The sequence below is a fragment of the Carettochelys insculpta genome, chromosome 17, assembly GCF_033958435.1.
Source record: "Carettochelys insculpta isolate YL-2023 chromosome 17, ASM3395843v1, whole genome shotgun sequence".
Classification (NCBI taxonomy): Eukaryota; Metazoa; Chordata; order Testudines; family Carettochelyidae; genus Carettochelys; species Carettochelys insculpta.
Genome location: NC_134153.1, coordinates 30,764,743 through 30,785,228, shown reverse-complemented (window position 1 = coordinate 30,785,228; position 20,486 = coordinate 30,764,743). Strand labels below are relative to the sequence as shown.

The window sequence follows — 20,486 nt, the reverse complement described above, 5'->3', positions numbered from 1 at the left end:
GTTTTGCCATTGATGTAGCTAATCCTTCCCCCTTAAGATGGGATAATGAAGCGGATGGAAGACATTTTCTGTTGCCTTAGCTGCATCTACACCCAGGGTAAGGTTGGACTTGCTACAGGGCTGTGCTGCCTCACTCCGTTGACCTAATTTAGACTAGACCCAAGGGCAACAGCTGGCCAGGCCAAGCTACTCTCCTTGCACATGTGGTGCTCAGCCCAGCTGTGTGTGGCACCAACTGATGCCCTTTCTGGCATGTAGGGGAGAGTGTGAGTCACACTATTCAGGGAAAAATAAACAGGGAAAAAATAAGAGAACAAGAAAACCTTCAAAGGAAAATCAAAAACAGGAAGAGGCAGGTCAGAAAAGGAGGACAAAATGGAGAAAGATCCTGAGATTGCCCATGTGACAATCCAGCAAAGCTGTCTCAGCCCATGCATGAACTAGGAACCAGACATCTATGCAGACCAAACCCTCTCTGTGAACAGCAGAACCTCACATGAACCGATTGCTCAACCCCATACCTCCTGTGGAACCAGAAGTATGCACCAGGGTGCCATTCTGGGAGGGGGTAGGGTGGTGGTGGAGCATCTGCATGTTGGAGGATACTGCTTGCTCTTTGTCCTAGTCCCTTGCCTGTCAGGGACCGAGGGGAAATTACATTACTGAGGGGAAAGCAAGTTACTCCTCTGCCCTCTTCCCTCACCCGCCAGGAGGGAATGTTAGGCACATGAGCTGTGTGCTTCGCCTTGCTCCCTGGCCGTCAGGGGACTGGGACAAATGGCAAACTGTCCCAATACACATGGCTGCTGCCCCCCTCCCGCTCTCCAGAAGTGGTGCCATTGAGTATGACATTGGGCAGCAGATACACACCATAAGAGCCAATGCTGTACAGCATAGTACACTTTAAACATAAGCTATTAAAAATAAAGGGGAAGTTTTAAAAAAGTTGGCAAGGTAAAGAAAATGGCTCTGTGCTTGTTTCATTTGAATTACAATGGTTAAAAGCAGCATTTTGTACATGTTTCAAAGCAGTATTGAGTTAACAGTCAGCTGTAAACTTCTGAAAGAACCGTATCACTTTATTCAGTTACAACTTCCATTTCCAACGTGTTCGTAACTCTGAAGTTCTTCCGTCCTACTAGCTTCTGACCTATCTGGGCTATATCCCTGTTGGGTCTGACCCAGTTCCTTCTCATGAATGGTCCTCTTCTGCATGACCCATCCCCATGCAAGAGAGAAATGAGCCTTCCTCCTGCAGATGGGGAGCACTTTCATAAATGCTACTGAGGGGAACCGCATGAACATGTGATACTTGGAAGGAAACTGCTTGGTAGCTTCACCCTTGTGAAAGGCAGAGCCTGCTACAGAGAGAGGAACATCCAGGAACTAATGCACATGTTTGTGATGTAGTGGGCAGAGGACAGGAGAGTCACCCTCATTCCTTGGTGAGTGGGGCAGGTGATTCAGATGCAATGGCCCAACATCAGCACTGGTCCTTGGGATGCATAGCGAGGAGGGAGTGTTTTGCACCCTTGCTCCTTTTCAGAAGAAGCCTCTCAGTGTGGGATGCCAACCGTAGACACCTGTGAGGCCCTGATTTTCAGTGGCAGTGAACATTGGCAGCTCACCCAGAAATCACTGAATGCTGGGGGTGCTCAGCATCTCTGGAAAGCTGGCCATTCAGTGGGCCACTGTGACCAAGGATTGCTGATTTTAGGCCTCAGGGTTTCAAAATGGTGGCAATGGAGCCGAAGATGGGCACACAAAATGAGCAGCCACTTCAAAAGATTTGGAGCTGAGGCGTGTTCCTGGGGCCGTGTGGGGAAGAAGGCCCAGCTGCTTTTCCGGTTGGAAAGGGGGCCCTCTTTACACCAGGGGGAGTGTGGGTGCCAGCAGAGGCTCGGACCTTTGCAGGGAGAGGGGCGAACAAGAACCTCACTCCCCTCTCCAGAGACTGGGGGTTGCCGGAAGGCTAAGCGGAGAGCAAACCTGGTCCCTTTCAGAGCAGGGGAGAGACAGGAGTGCCAGCACCCTGGGGGTGGGGCGCCGGAGGGCCCCACTCCTTTCTTGGGAGCAAGAAGGAGAGTCCTAGAACCTTTCCGCGGGGGGGGGGGGGGGGGGTAAGTCTCAGCCCCTCGCTGGCGGATGCCGAAGAGGCCTTTGCCCTCCCCCTCCAGCTGGGGCACAGGTGCCTGCGGAGCGCACAGCCCCTCTTGCCTGTGTGGGCCTCCCCGGCTTTCTCCTCCCGGGGGACTTTGGGGAAGGTCAGTCCCCCTCCTGCGGGGGGCGAGTCCCACCCCCGTCCTTTAGGCGGCGGAGGCTGGAGGGGTCCCAGCCCCTCTCCTTTCGGGGGTGCCGGTCCCTGTCCCGCGGGGGGGAGCCCCAGCCCTGCTCCGCGCCTCGGCGCCGGAACAATAGCGAGCGAGCGAGCGAGCGAGGAGGAGAGGAGCCGGCTCTGCCCCCGCCCCGCCCCTGCCCGCCCGCCGCCCGCCCAGCCACAGGCAGAGCCGCCGCCGCCGCCGCCGGAGGAGCCGGGTCCATGCCCGCTGGAGCCGCCTCGCCCCGCCATGGACGTTCGCTTCTACCCCTCGGCGCCCGGGGCTGAGCCCGCCTGCCTGGGCCCCCTGGACTATTACCACTGCAGCAAGGTACGCGGGCGGGCGGCGGGGCGGGCGCGGGGCTGGGCTCCCGGGAGGCGGATTTCGGACCCGGGCCGAGCCCTGGCGGCGGGGCTGGCGGCGCCCGGCGCGCTGGCGGCGGGGCTGTGCTCGGCGCTGTACAGGCTGGGCAGGCGCTGAGCGCTCGCGGCACGGGCTCGGCGCCTCCCGCTGGCACCGCGGCGTGTCTCTCTTGCCCTGCCCTGCCCTGCCCCGGGAGCCGCTTGTTCGGCCGCAGACTCCGGGTCCTCGGCGCCCCCCATTGCACACTCGCTTCTGTAACCCGCCAGCCAGAGCTGCGCTTCTTACCCTTCCCAAGAGCTGCCGCGCAGCCATCGCTCCTGCCTCGATTTCCCCACTGGCAGCGGCGGCTGCAGGGGAGAGCGCCCTGTTCTGGAGTGGGCAGGGAGTTTGGTCGGGAGGATTCGAGCCGCCCAGCGGTGTTTCAGAAAAAAGGATCCTTCAACCGGGAGTAGCCTGAGGAGAAGGCAGTGCTGGATGGAGTCAGTCTTCTGCCAGGGCCACCTGCTCCTCGGGTCTTTGGAAACCTCTCCTGAACATTTTAGGAGCAAAACCCTGAGAGGTTTATTGAAATGGGCAAGTGCGAGTGCCTGGCAGGGTCTGGGTTTTATATTGCCATAGGCTGGGGCTCCTAGGTAGAAAGTTAATGGAAGTGGTGAAAAGTTTTAATGTTTCGGCACTGCAGCTACCATGCTCATTCTTTTTTCCACAGTAACACTGAATCGAACTTAAGAAAAAAGAACGCACTTCCTAAAGGCTTAGAACGTGAATTTTCATTTGTAGACTATACGCATTAAACATTCTTTGCTATTGCAGTCATTTAAATATCTTGTTGAATTTGAGGAAGACTTGTCAACATATGATTATTTCTTAAGAGCTGCCCAGATAATTTCCCTGAAGCTGAACGATTTTAGTGGGAAATCACTTCCCTTCCACGCATCTTTTGTTAGTTGGGCTTTTTCTTTTAACTACGGGATCACTATGAAAATACTAAAAATTGGACAAATGGCTTTATGGGAGGGATGTCAAATATCATTTGTGAAAGCAAGCAAGAGCTTGGGTGCCCGGCAGTACATTCACAGAAAACTCTGAGAACTGCAACAACTCAAAAATACAGCTTGGTTTAAAAAAATTGATTAATAGTATATTATTATTTAAAAGTTTGTTTGGATTTAACCCACCTAGGTTGTTCTCCACATTGTTTTTTAATGTGGAAGATGCTGGATGGGTTATTCACCTGGACCTCTGCGTGGGACGGTTTTATTTGTCCGTAACTTGTGTGACATGCTCCTCCTGTAACAACTTGAGAGCAAAAAGCCCTGGAGTGGAAAGTCGCAACGTAAAAGTTAATATGCACTTCCAAGCACTTGGGCTACTTAGAGAAAGCTGCAGGGCCCGTTTTTGTGGACTTCACCATGGGATTGGCAGGTTAGATTGTTGTGATCAGTTTGGAGCTACTTGTTAATATATCTAGGGAGAGCAATGCTATGAAGTGTCAGGCTCTGAGAGCAGAGAGGGAGCTACTTTATCCTAATTAATAGAGTAAAATAAGTAAATAAATTTCTAGCCTTCAGGCTGACAAGGTCAATGGGTGTAGCAGAGAAACAGACAGGGTACTGACCGTGCCACCAGGTGCTGCTGTTGTCACTACTGAAGATCTTAAGACAGGCAGAAGAAGAACAGAAAATGCTAACTCTTTCCCTGATGTTAGGACATTATTTTTTCTGAACTATCCAGTGCCACTTACTTATGCACAGTGGGTCAGCTTTACTGTGTTACTTTGTTTTATGGAGCAAATGCAGAGAGATGCAAGTGTGACTAATTTTAATATAAAAATTGATCAGGGTACACGGTAGGTGGTGTGCGTCCTTTGGTTGTGCTTCACAGGGGTATGTGGGAAACAGAACCAGCTACTGTGCAATTCTTCCTTCCTGTTCTGCACACAGTAGGCTTCAGTTGGTGTGCACTTACTGGTGGTCCACTCTCTTCAGCAGATCCACCTTCCCAGGCATTCTGTAAAGAGATGCTCCTTGTGTGTGCTAATATCCTCTGAAATAGAAGGCTGCTTCCTCCTGTGAGATCTTCCCCCTTCATGAGATTCTTGGTCTTCATATACAAATTCCCTTCCACCCTTCCATGATAGGTAGAGTGTGTTTAGTGCTGACAATGTGCTAGTCCCTGAGCAAGACACATGGAAACAAACAGAAGGCGGACTGATGTGGGAAGGGCGTCTCTGTTACTAGAGCTGGGGTGAGACAGACTGAGGTGGGAAGGACTCTCGTATCTGGCTCATGCTTCCACTTCCATGGGTTGGTTCTTGTGTTTGAAGTTTCCACCTGCATCTCAAACCTCAGCAAATGTACAATGCAGACAGGGGGGAGCTTAAAAGTAAGTTTAAAGCTTTTGGACTAAAGTGTTTTTAGTCTCAGGTGGGCTCTCTCCCTGCCCCACTATTGAGTAAATGGAGAAACACCAAGACTGACAGGCATACGCAGTGTCACAACGTATAGTTTTAGCTGGCAGCATAACACTGCCTCTGCTTGGGCTAATGGCTGAGCGAACAGGCACTTCCAGTACAGCCGGCAAGTTCACTGAGAAACCTCTCTTTAGCCCAAAGCATCCTGAAATGTTAATGTAATTGTTTTGTGCGCTTACTGAACATGATATCGGTATCATGAGATTTCTGATCTCAGCTGTGCATGCAGTGAGCTGCAATTCCTTGTTATTGCTGTTGTGGTGCCTATTATGCATCCGCATTTACATTTGAAAAAAGACAGGAGCTTTTAAAAATAAAATGAAATGGGGGTGTATGCTCAGTGCCAGGGGCAGCTACAGCTCTGCCACTGCGCTTCACTGGAGTGGGGCCTCTGGTAGCTGTGCGTGCTGGTTGATGTTTGTTCATGCAGGGCAAGTTCTGGCCTCGCGGTGTGGCTCTTCTTCATCCCTTCCCTCTGGGGCAGGGGGATGGCTAGGGGATTCACACTCTGCCCAGGGTCCTGCTCCTGCCCAGGTGTGCTCCATCACTGTAGCCAACCCTTCCAACCCTCCCCCCAGCGTATGGGTACCTGGAATGGGCATGGTCCTGCTCCTGTGTGCGCACCAGTTGTTGTACATTTAGTGCCACCTTCTGGGGAGGATGGCAGATCTCCCAGCAGCCCAAGGGCTTTTTCTGCACTTAGGAGGACAACGATGCATTTTCCCCAGACTGTATGACTCCTCCTTATTCACGTGACACATTGTTTTTCAGGGTGCGTTATTTTATTATAAATATATTACGTACATGCCCAAGGCAGCATGCCTCTGTGGCATGTAAGATAATTTTTATACCCTCCTGCCTGATCCATGAAAATCTTGGGTTCATGCCCAGTTTGGTTCAAATGAATATTTTTATGGGCCCTTCACTTTTTAACAGTGTTTGAAATCTATGGTACGTAAATTATGTATAAAAGGTTCATGGTAAATTGCAGTTTTATTGTTCTACAGTCCCATGCCGCTTCCAGAGGCCTCAGTGAGCATGTATATTGTATTAGTTGAATTATTGGCATGTATGTAGTGAATCATCCAGATAATTAAAATAAGTAATATGCAACATAAAGACCCTGTTTTGCAATCCTTAGGCAGGTAAAACTGCTACTTAATAACAATAAGAGAGTGGGGATCTTGCCTGAGTGACGAACACAGGATCAGGAGTTTCTCTTTGTATTAAGAGGCCGTAGGATGCAGTCTTATGTTGTAATGCGCTTACAATACGTGTTGTTAGACTGACAGCACCCTGGGCTCTTATCACAAGAAGGAACATATGATAGTGAATGAGTATATTTCTGTATGTTTTCCTACATAAAAACATTTAAATATAATTTCCTTTTAATTATAACTGTGCATATTAAAAAGTTCCTCATATTAAATTTGCAAACCTGATAGTTATACTTAGAGGAGTGGTTGTGTTTGTCCGTAGCTTCACAAATAACTAGCAGTCCTGTGGCACCTTAGAGACTAATACAGATATTAGGTCTTTCCTCTGAAGAGGTGGGTTCTACCTACAAAAGCTCATGACTTAATATAGTTGTTAGTCTCCAAGGTGCCACAGGCCTGCTTGTTGCTGATAATTATAATTACTGAATGAAGTTTGTGTATCTAATTCTCGGTATATTTCACTCCCTCATCTGGAGAGTACACCTCTTTAACAGGAGGCATATGTGCTTCCATTGTTATTGATAGGAGTTATGTGCACATGTTAAGGGAAAGCTGATGATGCCTTAATATGTCTAACATCTTTAGAAGTCAACAGCGTACTCAAAACCTGTGCCCTATCTCTTTCTAATAGCATTATTAGTTACTTTATTGCTTCAGTTATATCAAAGCTTCCCAGTACTTTGCCTACTCGGTTCTAAAATTGATAAAAACTATTTTGCTAGTATACTGTCATAAATTATAGATAATTAAAACCCAGGAGATAAGTACTAATTTGTACCAACCTTTTCTTAAACAAACAAACAAACACTCATTAGGAATTGAATCTGCCTTACTGGTATAAAACAGGGTCAATTTAATGAGTATATTTTTATGGCACATTCAGTTTTGTTTTGACTTTCATTGTACGTTGTAAATTGCAGAGATAAACTAGCCTTTTTCAGTTTTTTATTACTTTTGTCATGCTGGAAGATAAAATATTTTCTGTTCCTTTTTACTTTCTAAGCCTATTCTGTTTTGAAGAAATATAAATCTTCTTTCTTTCAAGAGAAAATATTGGATTGGGAATAAAATGTCCAGTAAATTTTTAATGTGGGGCCTATTTTATTCTCATTTGGTGCAGGGAACTCCTCTTGCTAGCAAATGTTCAGTAATTCCCTGAAGAAGGAGAAGGACCTAAAGTCTTGGGAATTATCTGAGTCACTCTGTGTGCCATCCCAACTTCCTACAGCATATTCTTTGATGGTTTAGGTATTCTATCTGCATATTAGAAAATGTTTGAAGCTGTATTTTGCCTTGGGCTTTATTAAATCAGAAATTCAGAGCTAAATAATGAATGTCCATCCATTCATAAAAATTGTTCTAGTTATATGTGCAGAGGGAAGGCTTTATTTTAGCTGCTTTTGGAATAATAGAGATATCTTGAAGACTATGCTGGTTTAGCTAACAATGTGATTGTAAAGGTCAGTTCTGATTAATTCCCTTAAAGGTCTGAGCCACAAAAGTTTTACACACATGCGGTGAGGAGAGTTGGCAGAATGAAGATGAAGGATCAAAATCTTGCAAGTTTCTTTGACTTATTTATGATTCTTGAAATTGACTATGAACATTTTCCTTGAAATCTCTGGGTCAGAGTCCGATTTGCGTTATACAGCCATAAATCTGGGCTAAGTATTGATGTCAGTGGAGTAACTGTGACAGTGGTATAACAGAGATCAGAATCTGCTTGCATGCATGCACAAGTTCTGTGTCACTACTCTGACAAACTGTAGTTCACTTCATATTCATAAAAAGGATCAACTCTATGCTAGTTATAAAAGTGTACCACTCATATTATTATTCATGCTTGTTCCAGGGATGATTGTTACTGCAGAGGACACTGGTGACCAAAGCTATGTTCTTTCAGTGTCCTACTTTTGCTACTTGTTTTTATTCACTACAGGTAAAGTAGAATTCATTTTTTAAAGAGTATTTCTGCACGTTTTACCATTTCTTTCCTTGAGTGTCTGTATGAATTTGCAAAAGAGACAAGGACCACTCTTATCCATATGGAGATTAGTCAAGCAGAAGCAGCAGCAGCAGCATTTTGTTGTGGATCAGGGAGGTGGGTGGAGAACGAAGGGAATGTGTCACCCCCCCCCGATGTGGAATGAATTTTTTTCCTGTTACCTTTGCATTCAGGCTTTTTGTGAATAGAGCTCTAAATGTTTTTACCATAAGTTGGTTTATATCTTTCAGTACAAATGAAGCATATAATTGTATTTTCCTAACAGCTTGACCTTAAAAATAAGTTGTTATGTTGCTAATGTGTTTTCTAAGACAGTTTTCCATTTACTCACTATCAGACTTCTGTTTTTAGCTGTTGCATACAACGTCCTCCCTGGATTGCTAAGGTCTGGGTGAAGTGGTACCCTGATTCCAGTTTTGCTGCCATTAACTCTTAATGGTAGAATTGAGCTTTAAGGTTCCGCTTTTGTGATTTTTTTTTTCCATGAACCTTTTTATAATTTCAGCTTGTGTTTGGGGATTCATTTCCTGAATGAAGGGAGAAACCTACAATGTAATTTACAGTGAGATGAGCGGTAATCAAAACTCTTAGAAAGATGTGGTTGAGAATGATGTTAAATCAGCTGTTTGCCTCACTTATGTGAGTAGGTTTAAATATCTTAGTTGTGCACGTGCTTTCATTGTTCCTTTCTGGTATTTGTTCTGATGGATGCCTTTTCTTCTTTGAAAAATGGAACTGTCTGCTGCGTAGCCTGCAGGCTGAATCTTTGCATTATGCCACAGAATAGCCATCCCCCATTGTAATCTTTTGCATAGATTGATTGACCTCTGTAGATATAATTAAATCTCTTCCTGGCTACTGTGTGGTTTCACTTCAGCTGTGTGCTGTATGTATCTTTTAGGTAAGTGCTAAATTGGGGCTGTATAGCAGCAGTAGTTATTGTGGAAAGATTATCTGAAAATCGGTTTCTACTGGGTATTGTGAGCTATTTCTGAGGAGCCTTATCTGAGGAAATCAGGTGACTTTTAGTCTGAGGCACTTTCTTGACCTCTAATTATAGCACGGCCACAAGAAGGCTGGATTGCACGAGAGCTTAATGTAAAATGCAGATTTTCTGTATTGCCTTAAAAACTCAACCTCTCACTCCTTGTGACATGATTGTTCTGTGTTCAGATGGGTCTGAGAACCTTACAAGAGTAAGGAAATTAAGGTGGAAATGCCTGGCCTGACCCTCTGTGAGAGTAAACCCTCTAAGTCAGAGGAGCAGAGCTGCCTTATACCAGCTGAAGGTACAGTCCCAGCAACTTCTGTAAAACAGCCTTCCAATTGGCCAATAAATTTGTCACTTCTGCCCTGCCTCGGGGGTTACCCTGACACCAGGGACCATGGCATCGAATGCTGCAAAATATATAGTCCTGGCACTATGGTGTTTTAATGGAAACGGAGATGCTGTTGAGAACAATATTGGGCGTCTTATGGCCTTGGATGTACACGCCCCTTGGGCCAAAGTCTGCCCTGCTGTACTATCATTCTGCCACTTGCTCTGGATTTGACCTGGGCCAGTGTCTGAGAACAGAACAGGGTCCGTTGTGTATATGGGAGTTTATTCCTAAGGTGATAAGTACTTTTTTATTGGAGTAAATAGATCACATTAACATAGTTTTTCTTCCCACAAGATACACAAAACCTGACACACAGTTCCAAATACTCTTTGGGTTCTTTGGAGAGGCTTTGTCTTTTCTCCCGGCCAGTCTTTTGCTCTGCTCTCCTAGCCCCATTCTTCTTTCTCTCCCCATGGAGAGAGCCATCGTCTTCCATTTTCACTGGTTGCTGCCCTTTCCCTTTCTGTTCCAGGTCCCAGTGGCATTGGAATTGGGAGATAGGGATTTTATTCCTGTCCTTATCACTGAGCACGTCTTCTCGGTCTTTATTTTTGGAAGCGACTAGGGATTTTTGGTGCTATTTTTTGTGGTGCCCCGTCTGAGCTGCTGAAGAGCAGTGTGGTTATCGGAAGGCACTGAGGGCCTGCTCCCTACAGACTGGACCTTTGGGATTCCTCTATTTCTGGACGTTCCAAATCACTTTTGAAATATTAAGTGTTCGTAGTCGCTGCTTTTCTGCTCGTAAAGTGGAGAGAATTGTTCTTCCCTTCGTCGCAGTAGTGTGCAAGTTTGATGTTTGGAAGGCTCTGCAACAGCAACTAGAAAACAGCAAATATTGTTACTGTGTCTGCTTCAGTGCCTCCCGTCTCCAACTGTAAGGAATTCTCCTTTAAAACTTGCTTGATTTTCATTCCTTCTCATTTGGAGCGCCTCACTTTACTCATCCTTCACTCATTCTTTTAGAATTTAGTCTCTCTATCTCCTACCTCTTTAATTCAGAGTCTCCTAGACCACTGTCTCCTCTGTGCCTTCCCTTCTGCCTTCTCTCTTTCTGTAGAACTCACCTCCTGCTTTCTGGTGTGAGTGCCAGATTAACAGCATCATTACGATGGACTGCACAGATCATTTTCGTTCACATTAGCACTAATCCATAGAAAGGTGGCCTTTTGCCTGGGCCTTCTGTGATACATTTATGAAGATCTTCTGCTGTTTAAATATTTCACGATTCCAAAATAAACTTAAACAAGGGAAATGTGTGGATGAAAATGTGGTCTGGAACCTTTTACTTCCAGGTCCTCATTTCAGATCCAGCTCAGGCTGGTACTGAAAGCAGGCCCCTTGAATGGCTGCTTGCTAAGCTGTGTGAAAAATCCAGTCCAGTTTTGAGAGAAGTGTCTACACTACTACAGTTGTACTTGTGAGTTCTCTGCCCTCTGGTCTTCGGGACTCTTGGAACTACATCAGCATAAAAAACGAGGGCTGAGGTGCATTGGTAAGGGTAGTGTGGGGGGCAGGCACGTGTGACTTGCACTATCTGTGCCTATGCAGCTGTTCCTGTTCTCTGGAAACATGGGATCACAGAATCCCAGGGCTGGAAGAGACCTGAGTGGGTCACTGAGTCCAACCCCCTGCATAAAACGGGACAAACCACAACTAAATCATCCCAGCCAGGACTTTGTCAAGCTGGGTTTCAAAGACCTCTAGGGATGGAGTTCTGCCGCCTCCCTAGGTAACCTATTCCACAGCTTCACCACCTTCCTAATGAAACAGTGCTCATGTGTTCAGGATGAAGGGAGGTCTGTCTGGCAGTAGCTGCCAGCACTGTATGAATGGACTTCATTTTTTCCGTTGGATGCCTTTTTTGCTCCCTAATTTACAGATGAATGTTGTATCTGTCAAAAAATGAGACAACAGAGAATATGAAATGGTTCTAATTTTTTCCAGAGGGTTGTCTTAACATGGGATTAGTATAAGGTGAGCCATCTTGACAGCTCTAACAGAGTGATATCATCATAGACGTTTTCTGGGAAATCCCTGGGGGAGCTGGGTTTATAGCCCTATGGTCAGTGGGGGCAGGTACACAAGATTCCTTAATAGGCAGGAAGGAGACTGTGTCAGTGTGGAAGTGATTATAGTTTTATGAAAACTTTTAAGCAAGCTCTTTTTAAAGAGTTGGAAAAGCATTAATTCAATTATTTTGGCCTGTCTCTGTGCTTGGGGTGTGTGGTGGAAGCATTTTGATGTAACTGGTGCGAGAGGGTGGAGCAGAAGTACTGGGAAAAAAAAAACCCAAAAAATGGGCACTTTGACCACAGAAAAATGTGGCATGTCCTAACATCAGGAGTGAATCGTCACTTCCATTGCCTCTGATTAAATCTTGCTTTGCTTGCTAGTGCTTTCTTGTTAAACTCAAGGAGGTAATTCTCTGTGCCTTTCCCCCCAACACTGCATTGTCTTGTCTGTAAGTACTGAACATTACATGAAGAGGAATGCAGTGTTTAAAATATCCAGCTTTCAGAAATGGCTGGCAGGCCTTGCCGCTGATAAGCACTGCTGACTGGAGATCAAACAGCACTTGGAGACAAAAGAAAACCCTTCCAGCAAGAGCCATGGGACGAACCCTGTATGTAGCCAGACAGTGAGGTCACCCAAGTTTCAGTCTGTGTATACTTAGGAACCTGCACTGGAGTTATGGTCTTGTCTCCTCTGTGCCAGACAGGCAGTGGTGACATGTTATTTTTGAACCTGACAAATCTTAAAATCAAGGAAACATTTACCGTATGCTAAGAAAACCAAAGCAATGTTTTTATTCTTAAGTGGTACCATTTTTTTAAGATATAAGTCTTGCCCAGAAGAAAAGCCTAGGTGGTCAGAAAGTAAACTGAAGACTAACAGCACATTTGGTATTTATTAATTAATTGACAACCTCCGGTTCTACAGCAATGTGGCAAATTACATGTGGGAAGCCACCTGCCTAAAAATGGGACAGTTCAGCCAGTGCCTGATGGGAGAATGCAGAGATGCTTTTCGGGATTTGATTTAAACCAGATTGAAATATTGGCCTTTGAATTTTTTTTTAAAGTCAGTGTTCCACTTTAGTAACTTCAAAAGGGAGAAAGTTATTAACTTTAGTTGCTGTAACCTACCACTTCCTGGACTTTGTTAGAAGGGCTGTAACTTGACTGTCTCTTCCCAGGACACAGACTTTCTAGCAGGCTACTGACATGAGCAATGTAGGAGGAGTTTTAATGATTTGTGAGAGTTCAGCAGCAAATAATTAACTTGTGTGCTTGTGGGTCCAAAGAAATAGATGCTCTTATTTGATGTCTGTCTTCACTGGACTGTATTGGCCAGTCCTTCATCTGACAGAACTGAAGTGCCTTATGCAGTTCATTTACTGCATTAGGCCTCTGTCCTACAACTGGCCCAGCATGGACAGATGTCTACTTACCATTGACTTCAGTGGGCTTTATAATGGGGGCGGGAACTGGGGCTTATGCAAGAGAGGTGTCTCACTGCTGCTCTTGCTGGTGAGGCTTAGTAATTGTGTATCTCTGCATTTGCCAGATGCAACTTGGTTAGGATACATCAAAGATTGCTTTAAAATGGCTCTGTTGGCACTTTCTAGGTAAGTCAAGCAGGAAGAAAAATGCAATTAAATGGTATATAGATCAATAAAGGGTTTGATTTGTACAGTAATTCTAATACAAGTGTTGATGGTGATGATTTCAGTCAGATAGTAAATAGGAACATAATAAAAAACATCTTATTACTTGAAAAAATATGACAGATTTAAGATCTGGTTAAGATTTGACGACTTTTTCCCTATATAAATACTTGCATGTTACAGGCTACTGATCTGGAACTGGAGGAGCCCTCTCCTGAGATGTGACTTTCTATATTATATTTTTGTTTCTTTGCAAAGGTCATGGTCATAGAGAGGAAATGAGTATAGAACTGAAAATGAGGGCCCTAGATTTTAAAGCTGGAAGGAGCTGTTATATCATTTAGTCTGACCTCCTATATATCATACATTCACTTTGGTACCCCTGTTTTGAGTCCAATAACATGACTGGCTAGGGTATCTTTCAGAAAGACAAACCTGTCTTGATTTGAAGACATCAAGAGGTAAAGCATCAGCAGTTTCCCCCGATAGGTTGTTCCAGTGTTTAATCCCCCTCATTGTTAAAAACTTGTGCCTTATTTCCAGTTTAACTTCAGAGAAGAACTATCAGTTTTGCCAAGCCTGGCAGCCTTCCAGCCTTTTCCAAGGCAGGAGAATACCTCTCTTGTGACTTTCTGCTAAATTCTGATCAAAACTGGAGACTCACCAACTTGCCTTTAGAATAGTGTGTGTATGTTTGGATTAGCAAAAGGTCTGAGCCCTGTGTTTCTACTTATGGAAAATAGGAACAAACTCCCGGAATCCAGGGTGCACATTTCTTCGACTCTAAAATAAATCAGCATGTTTGAAATGTTAGTTTATTACTTCCACTGTGCATGGTCCTTCATATAATTCCAACAAATCCAGTTTCAGAACTTTCTGAAGGGTGTAAGTAGTCAGATGATGATGTTGCTGCTGCCGACAGGAAATTGCAGGAGGGAGGAATCACAACTCTCATGTCTTACTTTGGGTTCACCTGAAGCATTTTGATTTATTTAGATTCTTTTACCATTAGAACGCTCCATTGCATAACAACATTTAAAGCAAGAGAAGCAGGGCCCATTAGCTGCAAAGGAGTGTTCTAAGTTGTCTTCATTACATGGGACAGCTTGGGCTTTCACCATTCTTCTCTTTGGGATAAGGGGTAAGAGCCTCCACTTGATATAAATGTCACAGTGCCATGTGTCAGCATGGATGGCATGTCCTATTTTAGACAGGAATGACTCTGAGAGGTCCTCGCTAAGTGTAAACATGACAGTGGAAGCTGGATGGCTCTGGCATTTTAGGAGCCACTACCAAGCCTTCTGGCACTAGCTTTGTGGGTCAGAGTGGGTTCAGGTTAGGAGTGACCTATTCTTATAAGCTTGTCAGGCAGCTTATGTGAAACAGCTCTGGTGCAGCGCAGTGCAATTCTGTGTGAGCATGTATCCACACCACAGACAAGTGCCATGTGCTGTGGCACTGCTGGGCCTGTTTGCAGTCAGTTCAGAAGAAGGGACAAGGATTAAATGGACCGTTGGAAATCAGCTGCCCTTCTCCCTAGGGTGGCCCTTGTGAGTCAAAGCTGGGGTATTGCGTTGAAACAGCTTGGAGAAATTTGCACTGCTTCTCTTATGCTTGCAGTGGTTCTCCCATTGTGTCACCCACACATTTGCTTAAAAATAAGAAAGTGAAGATGAGCATGTGCAATTATACATTTAACACACCAAGGTACTGCTGTGCTAGCTATTTTCTTCTAAATAAACTTACTTAAGCTCCATGGATCTCTGATAATTATGGCAATGAAACTCAATTACATGACCTTTAAGTGCAGTGTTAGACAAAGTCATTGGTGGATGTGTTTGCTCTCAGGACTTCACTAGGAACTGCATCTTCTTAGCACCTGTCACAGCTCAGTACAGCATCGAGCCCTGGGTAAGAAGAAAATTCTGCTTCGTTATTTTTCAGAACAGGTTGACAATGACCAGGCTTGGTTACAGTTAGATACCATGAAGCTCTGAGTACAGATTGAGCAGAAAGATCACTTGCTAAGTCACCTGCTTTTAACTTTGACCATTTTTCTCTCTTTTGTCCAGGTTTTCTTTCCTCCTCTTATCTGAGCATTGTGTTGTATATGCAGGGTGTACCTCCCTGGTCCAGCACCCTTGGGACCTCAGTGGTCCCAAAAGAAGGAGTTGCTGGCCCAGGAGAGGTTTTGCCCCCCAGGTCCTTGGCTGCCCCAACTGGTCCTCTGGCCATGGCTCCCCAGCTCTCAGGCTGTGACTTACCACCACAGCCAGCCCCCCAGCCCCATCCCTGGTGCTCCAGCCCCATGGGTTTGCTGGGAAAGCCAGCACTCTGGCCCCAGTCCTCTGTGGAGCTGCAGGGGATGCCACCTCTGGCTCTGGCCTTGCCGCTCCCCATGGGGCTGCCAGCTGGTTGCCCTCCTGCCACAGCTCTTTGGTTCAGGAACATCCCTGGTCCTGCTGGACGAGGGGTGTTGCTGGGCCAGAGAGTGCTGGTTTTAGGAGGTGCAGCCTGTACTTATTTCCTGCTTTGGGGCTGGTGTGGCATGTGTCTGTCTGCTATGTCTGTCAGTTCTGATGTTTGATTCCTCCTTGCTAACACCACTTGTTTCTGCAGAAGCATTTGCCAGTGTTATGTAAGCCTCACATCACAACCTAACACTTTCACAGCACACTGGGTCAAATTCACCCCTGCACTAACTCCACTGACTTCAGTAGAATTGCACCGGGGGGTGGAATTTGGCTCAGCGACTGAAGAGAGGAAACACATACCAGTTACATGATTCAGAGGAATCTGAATAACTAGTTTGGTTATCTCGGGTAGCTTCAGCTGAAGCTATGAGTGAGCCCCATAGGTCACGGTAGGCTGTGATTTAAAATTGCTTCTAAAATTCAGTGACTGCAAATAAAACTAATTTTTGGCATTAGAAGAAGATGTCCTGTGCCTCCTATGTGAGGTCTTGGGAAGGTCATGCCACAGCACTGGTATGATTCCTTTTAGCTGGCTCTTAGGAAGCACCATGAAACAAAAACCCCACAAGTCTGCCAGTGACCCCGAACTGAGACTTAGCATGCTCTTTCCACATGAGCCTCTCTCCAACAGTCTGGTGCAGGGGCTTTCAACTATTTCCATGGCAGGAACTGCATTTTAATACTGAAATTGTTTGGGCACCACCTCTGCCATGCATAATTTGATAGGTGTTCTCCTCTCCTTTGTAGTGTGCAAATAATATTTCTGTAGCAGCTACAGAATTGCTCACAAGGAAGAGTGAACTTTCTTAATCTGAGTGCCTGTAATCTGGGAGCTCCTGGGGTTCTAACTCCTTCATAGCTGGAGTGCCTCAGTGCTTAAAAACAACAAAATAACTTTAAATACAGTGCAACCAAAAAAAAAAAAGTATGTGTATAAATACACACACGCATGCTTACTGTCTATCACAAATTTAACTTGTAAACATGAGAAATGGCAGAGCACTGCACTGTACAATTAGTGGTTTTCTGCTTAATTACCTCCATGTGATAATAAAACAAAGAAGAGTTTAAATACATTGCATTGAAGATTTATTTTATGCCACGTTATACATGTGCAGAACTCTATAATGGTATGTACATACAAAAGCTGTAGTAATAGGCTTTGCTTATCCTTCCTTATGGGAAGCACTCATGGTCCGAAAAATTCCATAGTCAGTTACAGCCTCTTTCCCAGATTAAAGACAGTCAAGAGTAATTCGTAACATTTGTAAGGCACTTCTAAATGCCTCTTCATGAGATTTGGCTGCTAGGGGAGAAAAAATGCAGGGCAGCCAGCAGTGCTGAGTAACCAGTCACTTCTCTGCTCCGTGCGTCGGAGTTCGCACACCGCTGGGTCCGAGAGAAATGAGTCCCGTTGAACTGGCTGGCAGTGCTGTTGAACTTTGCAAGGGATTTGGATAAAACCACCTCCACCTATTACAAATGCTCCATTGCACCCATGCGACGTCACAAACTGATGGAGCTGTATGGGTGTAAGTGAAAGCAGAGGCTGGTTCTGGCGCAGAAGCGATCGCACTAGTCGTTAACAGGTTGATAATTCCCCTCTCAGTCTCCAGTCAGTCTGCAGTGCCACAAGGTAAAAGAAATAATGGGTCAGCTCCTCAGCTGGCAAAAGTCAGCCTAGCTCCATTGACTATCGATAAAGCTGCTCTTTTACTCTAGGTGAGGATATGACCCACTGCTTTGACAGATGTGTTATGGGCATGTGAGACAGTGGTTACTGTATAACTCTGTAGTTCTCACTCTGTAAGGCCTAGCATGCCGCATCCGACTTCTGTAATTTGAGTCACTGGAGCTATTATGGATTCTTTCTCACATGCTAGGCTCTAACTAAGCCAGCCCATGCACCACCAGTGGTGTGAATGCCTCATTTGGAGATCTGCTGCTCTGACTCATATAAATAATGCTGCGTCCCACATACAGTGCAACAGAAGTGAATTAATCACATCCTTTTTTGTCCTAGCATAATGCTCAGCATTGGATTTAGTTACAGAAATAACTTCTGCTGAGTTCTCATCTTCTTTATTCTTCCTTTTTTGTACTGTCTATGATCAAATTAAGTTTGTGAGGAACAAAAGATTTACTAGGGGGAAAAAAAAATCCAAGGAAAGCATTAACTTGTTAAGGGTTTGTATGGACTGGGACTTCCCAATGGTGTAACTCCTCTGTGGCCAATCTCCTAATGTAGTGTACTGCGCTGGTATAATGGAGGGAAGCAGTGCCAATTTAAGTGGTCTCTGGAGAGAGGTCAATGCCTGAGTGTGCCCTAGAGGTGGCATGTTAGTTTCAGGGCTGCTCCCTGTAGCTCCAGGATGTAGCACTTTGGAGATGCAGTTACAATGTGTGAAGTAGGCTGCCTTGCTGTTGTATAAATCAAGTAAAAGGGGGAGGAGGAGGAACACTTTGAAGCAGAGAGATGCCCTTAGTTCATCGGCAGCGGGAACAGGGCATAGGAGTTTGAGGGTTGTGAGTTATATGTTCTGCAGTGTAGCTATTACAAATGTACCATAGGACTAATCTAGTCTCCTGCCTGGCCACCAAAGCCATGGCACATTCCCTGGCAATGGAACCTAGGCAGATCATGCTTCAAGGAGCTCTGGATAGCATATGCTCACTCCCTGCAGGATGCTGAGTCCTTCTCTGTGGCTAATCTGTGTGTGTCACAGGTGGGTTATGGGTGGAGCTAAAGAATCCACCATATCATGGACTCTCTGTCATGGGTGGGTGCACAGAAAAAGTGGAGGACCGTCTCCGCTAGTGTAGGTGGAGTGGCCGCTGAGCCATCTCTTCTGGGTCCAACCTAGCTTCTTGGGCAGTGAAGGCAGGTTTGAAAGCAGCAGTTGTTTTTCCATCTGCTAGTAAAACTAGCTCTTAAAAAAATCGTTCCTGTGTGACCCTTTCCAGCCCAGTTTGCTACATTATGAGAAGACAAAACTTTTAGAGTAAAGACTTAAAAAAAAAAAAAAAAAATCCAAGGGGAAGACCAGGCTATCAAGAACTTAGACAAAGGCAGTCCTGTAACCATTAAATGCCATGGAGCAAAATGGATTCAGCTTGGGAATACATAGCAGATCTCTCAATAAACTAAGTAGGTGCCTGAGACAGCTGGTGGGTGTCTTTTCTCATGTGTCGGTTCGTTTCAAAGATGGTTATAGTGCAGCTGCTAAGGCATCCAGCAAAAGTTGGCTACTTCTGCTGTGCACCTTCATTTCTACGGTTTGATTTCGAATGCTCACAAAAGAGAGAGCTGCTAGTCCTAGAGTCGGGTGTATCTCGAAAGTAATGCAAAATTGCAAGAGATGCAAAATAGGACTCATCTCAGTGTTTGCTTCAACTTCTAGGCCAGGGGTGTGCAAAGTGGGGGGCACGCTGCCTGGGGGGTGAAATTTCTTATGGGGGGGTGCAGCAAAGTCCTGCTTCCCTCAGCCGCAGTGTCATTAACAGGACAAAGTTGGCTGTGTGTGAGGGAGTGCAGGCGGGGCACGTGCCCTGGCCGCTCTCGTTATCACTGAGACACTCTCCCCATGCGATGGGGGGGCATGTGCACCACCACCGCCTCCCCCCAACCCTGCTCCTGCTGTGCACAGACAAAGCCTGACGTGCAGCCCACCCACGAGTCCTCCATTTGCCTTTGCACTGCCGTTTTCTGGGCAGCGGGCTGCCTCTTTTGCCCCCTCCCTCACACCGCCTGGCTGCAGACAGGTAGCCGGTGGCATGCCAGCAGAACTGTGCCTGTCCTGCCTGTACTGCTGCTACTGCCCTAGGGAGCTACCCGCATGGCACTGAGCTGGGGGGAAGGCTGTGTGTGCACGAAGCCCCTTTAACTCGGCTCCCCAGCACAGGGCTTGACTGTTCCACAGAGACTTTTAAAATCTCACTCCAGAGCAATGTTCCCTCTAATCTTCTCCATTTCTTCCCTGCTCCCCACGGCCTCTGCCCCCCTGGAAGTGACACACAGCTCTTACTTGGTGCAGTGTGAAAGGTTTGCTGACCCCTGTTCTCAGAGGACAGAGGATTTACTTAAAGGGCCAGTGACTTATCTGTTACACCAGCATACAGTTGGAGTAATTCTCCTCACCGCCATCGAGTTACTCTGGATTCATGCTGGTATGTCTGTGAGCGGACTCTGGTCCAGATAATTTTACACTCTGAGGGGATGGGTGAGGGAAGTGAAAGTCTAGCAGTAATTCAAAGCTAAGTACAAATACACTGTCAAGTATATTGTGTTGTATAATATAGACAGGAGGCTATTTTTAGAAGGCCATTAGGATTCTGCGTTTCCAGAAAATAAGGGAAAGAGAGCTCGGAAAGAAGCATGTGTCTTAAAAGGAGCCTTTCCACGTGCAGGGAAGACAAGGGGCTTTAGAGGGTAAGATTTTAATCAGCATTTCTAATGTACAGCATTTTATGCAGAACACATTTGGCAAAACTGTCATAGATACTCTATCTCGAGAAAAGAGGAAAGAAGAAATAGAAATCATTCCAGGGGAGTCTTCAGTATCCATTTTTGTTGTTCTTTGTTTCAGA

General features: G+C 45.6%; 1 protein-coding gene across 2 annotated transcripts in view; it reads left to right on the top strand.

Moving 5' to 3' along the window:
- The first annotated feature begins 2,529 nt into the window (after positions 1-2,529).
- Positions 2,530-20,486, top strand: part of TOX2 (TOX high mobility group box family member 2) — a 264,606-nt gene continuing 246,649 nt past the window's right edge. For both annotated transcript variants that reach the window (XM_075011624.1, XM_075011623.1), the window contains exon 1: positions 2,530-2,648. In XM_075011624.1, coding sequence (XP_074867725.1) covers positions 2,568-2,648 — 81 coding nt within the window. In that variant the 5' untranslated portion in view covers positions 2,530-2,567. The remainder of the gene's footprint in view (positions 2,649-20,486) is intronic.